Source organism: Gekko japonicus, unplaced genomic scaffold (genome assembly GCF_001447785.1).
Source record: "Gekko japonicus isolate JY-2015 unplaced genomic scaffold, Gekko_japonicus_V1.1 scaffold3181, whole genome shotgun sequence".
In the NCBI taxonomy this organism is placed as follows: domain Eukaryota; kingdom Metazoa; phylum Chordata; class Lepidosauria; order Squamata; family Gekkonidae; genus Gekko; species Gekko japonicus.
In genome coordinates, this window is record NW_015166522.1 from 167029 (window position 1) to 171530 (window position 4502).

At 51.4% G+C, this 4502-nt stretch overlaps 1 protein-coding gene across 1 annotated transcript in view; it reads right to left on the reverse strand.

Moving 5' to 3' along the window:
• Positions 1-3875, reverse strand: part of LOC107111326 (cholesterol side-chain cleavage enzyme, mitochondrial) — a gene marked incomplete at its 5' end in the record, with an annotated part of 60308 nt that extends 56433 nt beyond the window's left edge. The window contains 1 exon segment of the mRNA XM_015412289.1: positions 3781-3875. Within this exon segment, the coding sequence (XP_015267775.1) occupies positions 3781-3875 (95 nt within the window).
• Between the last annotated feature and the right edge of the window lie 627 nt (positions 3876-4502).

Genomic DNA, 4502 nt, shown 5'->3' on the forward strand with positions numbered 1-4502 from the left:
CCGCGTTCTCTTTGCGCTGAGGAAAAACGCGGGGGGGGGGGGAGAGATGTGTTGAATAGACCCATAAATTGGAAAGGAGGGGGAACATGAGAACATAAGAGAAGCCATGTTGGATCAAGCCAACACTCTGTGTCACACAGTGGCCAAAAATACCAGGGGCCATCAGGAGGTCCACCAGTGGGGCCAGGACACTAGAAGCCCTCCCACTGTTGCCCCCCCCAAGCCCCCCAAATGGGGCTGCAATGGAAGGGAGAGAAGGAAGTTGTTGTTGGAAGTTCCAGATGCATCATTCCCTGTCTCAAATCTCCAGAGAGCTAGATAGGCACACTGAACGTTCTTCCAGTCTTTACTCTTCGGCCACTGTCCCCTTTGAAATGCAGATTGTGCTCTCAGGGACCATTTCCCCTTCCTTCCACTCTCTCACTCACTTGAAGACAAACTCTCTCCCTGCATCTACCAAGAGGGATGACATGCGGTCCCCTATCGGCACCAGGAGGCAGTTGGGCCTCTTGCCATCTGCTTCCATCCTTTAGCTAGTAAGTTAGTACTCTGTCGTGTCCCTACTCTTTCTCTTCTGAACTTGCAACGTGGCTCTCTGTAGCTTTGTAAGCTGGGGGATCTGGTAAAGTGATGCTCCTGCGTCTGTAGCTTTATTTAAGCACTCTGCTAACTAGTGGGAACTGGACTAACCACAGTTAAACTCAATAGTTGTACCGGAGGACCCATGGATATCCTTTGCTCAGGGAGCCGTAATAACCTTCCAAACCAAGAATGATAAGAGTCGCAATCTTTTCTTCCCTGCTGGGACCAATGTCAACTTCTAATTTTTTTGGCTGTCAAGTTGCAGCCAAACTATGGCTACCAGGCTTCCCAAGTACTTACCGTGATTCGGCGGGGGACACAGACGTCTTCACAGGATTATTCCTGCGGGGACAACAGACGCGCCGTACCATGCCGTCGCCAGGAAGTGACGCTGGGTGATCCTCTGGCAATGGGGCTCGAAACTCGATGGTACCGTCGAGTTTTCAGCCCCATTGCCAGAGCGTCGCCTAGCGTCACTTCCTGGCGACGGCATGCTGTGTTACAGGGAGGAATGGTCCGGCCGGGGAGCATGTTTCCCCCGCCGGATCGCAGTAAGTACTTGGGAACCCTAATGGCTACCCTGCTTGAGGCAAGACAGAAACAGAGGTCTTTTGCCACTGCCTGCCTCTGCGTAGCAACCCTGGGGTTCCTTGGTGGTTTCCCATCCAAGGACTAGCCAGAGCCGACCCTGCTTCGCTTTCAAGATTCCCCACTCCTCCACATGCAGCTGCTGGCATGACCTTGGGTCAGTCACAAGTTCTGTCAGAGCTGTTCTCTCAGGAGCAGTCCTCGATTCGAAAGAGCTCTCTCAGCCCCACCTACCGCAGAGGGCTTCTGTCATGGGGAGAGGAATGGAAAGGAGATTATAAGCCGCTCTGTGGTTTTGATTAGGGTAGCCAACCTCCATTGAGTTTGTCCTTCAAAGCAGCCATTTTCTCCAGGGGAACTGATCTCTGTCCTGTGGAGATCAGTTGTGATACTGGGAGATCTCCAGACCAGTGTTCCCTCTAAGCTGAGTTAGTGTGAGCCAGCTCACAATTTCTTAGCCTCCGGCTCACACATTTTCCTCTTAGCTCCGGAAGGATGGGGCTCCAGAGCAAACTCATTTATGCAGCAGCCAAATGGCTCACTCACAAGTTTAATGCCAGGAGCTCACAGGGTAGAACGCTTGCTCACAAGACTCCACGGCTTAGAGGGAACATCGCTCCAGGCCCCACCTGAAGAGATCGGGCTGTCCTGAGCCATCCAGGTCAGAGCTAATATCAAGTTAGGGGAGAGGAGTTTTGCTTCGCAGCAGTGCAGGGCAGAAAGGGTGAAACTCCTTTTGCTGCAAATTGGAAAACAAAGTAGAGTTTAATATTAAAACACAATGGATCACATGAAGCTGCCTTCTACTGGATCAGACCCTGGGTCCATCAAAGTCAGTACTGCCTACACAGACTGGCAGCCGCTCTCCTGGGTCCCAGGTCAAGGTCTTCCCCATCACCTACTGCCTGGTTCTTTTAATTGGAGATGCTGGGGATTGAACCTGGGACCTTCTGCATGCCAAGCGGAGGCTCTACCACTGAGCCAGGGTCCCAGCTCAAGGTCTTCCCCATCACCTACTGCCTGGTTCTTTTAACTGGAGATGTTGGGGGTTGAACCTGGGACCTTCTGCATGCCAAGCAGAGGCTCTACCACTGGGCCAGGGTCCCAGCTCAAGGTCTTCCCTATCACCTACTGCCTGGTTCTTTTAACTGGAGATGTTGGGGGTTGAACCTGGGACCTTCTGCATGCCAAGCAGAGGCTCTGCCACTGAGCCAGGGTCCCAGCTCAAGGTCTTCCCCATCTGGACCTACCGCCTGGTTCTTTTAACTGGAAATGCCGGGGACCAAACCTGGGACCTTCTGCATGCCAAGCAGAGGCTCTACCACTGAGCCATGGCCCCTCCCCTATAATATGTGACACAAGAAGCTGCCTTATACTGAACCAGACCTTTTTTGGTCCATCAAGATCAGTATTGATTACTCAAAGTGGTAGCAGCTCTCCAGGGTCGCAGGCAGAGGTCTTTCCCATCACCTACTGCCTGGTCCTTTCAAATAGAGATGTCAGGGATCATAGGAGTAAACTTTGGGGGTGCTAAGGGGCACTAGCACTCCCCGGATTTGGCCGGGGAAAGTGGCAGGCGATATTGACAAAGACTCAGTCATAATGGATGGCGGCAGAAGCACAAGACTCCTGTAAATGAACATCCGTGAAAACTTTTAAAATGTTCCCCTAACAGGCTTTTCTGTCTTTCCTTTCTCAGTGCTGTATTTGTGACTGTTAGTTTGTCCTATGCACTTGGTACATATATTTGCATATCTTAAAGTGACTATCCTAAAAGTAAATTTAAAAAACGGGACACAGCGGGAGATCGCTGAGATACCGCTATAACTGCTGAAGAAGAAGAGAAGAAGAGGAAGAGATTGGATTTATACCCCGCCCTTCACTACCCAAAGGTGTCTCAGAGCGGCTTCCAAACTCCTTCCCCTCCCCACTACAGACACCCTGTGAGGCAGGTGGGGCTGAGAGAGCTCTTTCAAGGACTGCTCCTGAGAGAACAGCTCTGAGAGAACTTGTGACTGTCCCAAGGTCACACCAGCAGCTGCATGTGGAGGAGTGGGGAATCAAACCCAGTGCTCCCAGATTAGAGTCTGCCTTCCTAACCACTACACCAAACAGGCTCTCTACACTACACTGGCCAACTCCTCCCTTTTCCGAGTTTCATCCCAGCCCAGAGGCTTTGTTAGGGGGGTGCCCAGGCCCTTCTAAATTTCTGGGGATCCCCTCCCTAAATCCCCTATGGTCCCGCCTCTCTAGATAGTGCCAATGGAGGCCCCTCCCTGTGATGTCACTGGCTCCTCCCTATGATGTCACTGGGCCCCAGTTCTTTTAAGGACCTAGTACAGCAATGCCTCTGGCCCAGCCCCAGCACCCCCCGGGGATATCCCTTGCTGGGGATGGAACCTGGGCCCTCCTGCACGCCAAGGAGACCCCGTCACAGATCTCCCCTGCAGTGTTGGCCCTCAGAAAGCTTTCTTTGGGCAGGTCCTTGGAATGTTTAATCAAGGCATGACAAATGGGGTCTATGGCAAAAGGCAGATTCCATTACGGCACTCTAGAGACGGGTCGACAGAGGGCGAGATTGCAGCTTCATTCCTTATCTGCCTGACTCACCCACCCTATCTCGGGACAACTCATTCACCTTGAAGGTTTGCAACATTCCGATCGGGAAAATAACAGGGCAGGCCTCCACCTTGGCCGACGTCCACCTGTTGCAAAGGAGAATGAAGACAGTCTGCCCGTTTATCAGCCTGCTGCGTCTAGCCCGCTTGCGGGGAGGGCGGGGTATAAGTGAAATAAAATAAAATAAAAATAATAAATAGGTTGGAGATGCCGCTGAATTCCACCTGGGAAGGGCACTGTGGGTTTTTTTTGATTAGGGTAGCCGTCACAGTGTTCCCTCTAAGCTGAATTAGTGTGAGCTAGCTTGCAGTTTTTTAGCCTCCGGCTCGCACGTTTTTTGTCTCCGCTCAGGAAGGGATGTCTCCAGAGCAAACTAATTTTATGCAGGAGCCAAATCGCTCGCTCACCACTTTCATGCCAGTCGCTCGCAATGTAGAATTTTTGCCCACAAGACTCCACAGCTTAGAGGGAGCATTGGTAGCCGATAATAATTATTGTGGTTTTCATCTGTCAGACTGACGATTCAGCTTTTATGGGAATGTTTTACTGAGATGTTGTTCGCTGCCCTGAGCTCTGTTCACAGGGGAGGGCGGTCTATAAATCAAATATATAAAAATACGTAAATAAATGAGTCCACCCTCCAAAGCAGCCATTTTCTCCCGGGGAACTGATCTCTGTCCTCTAGAGATCAGTGGTCATTTTGGGAGATCTCC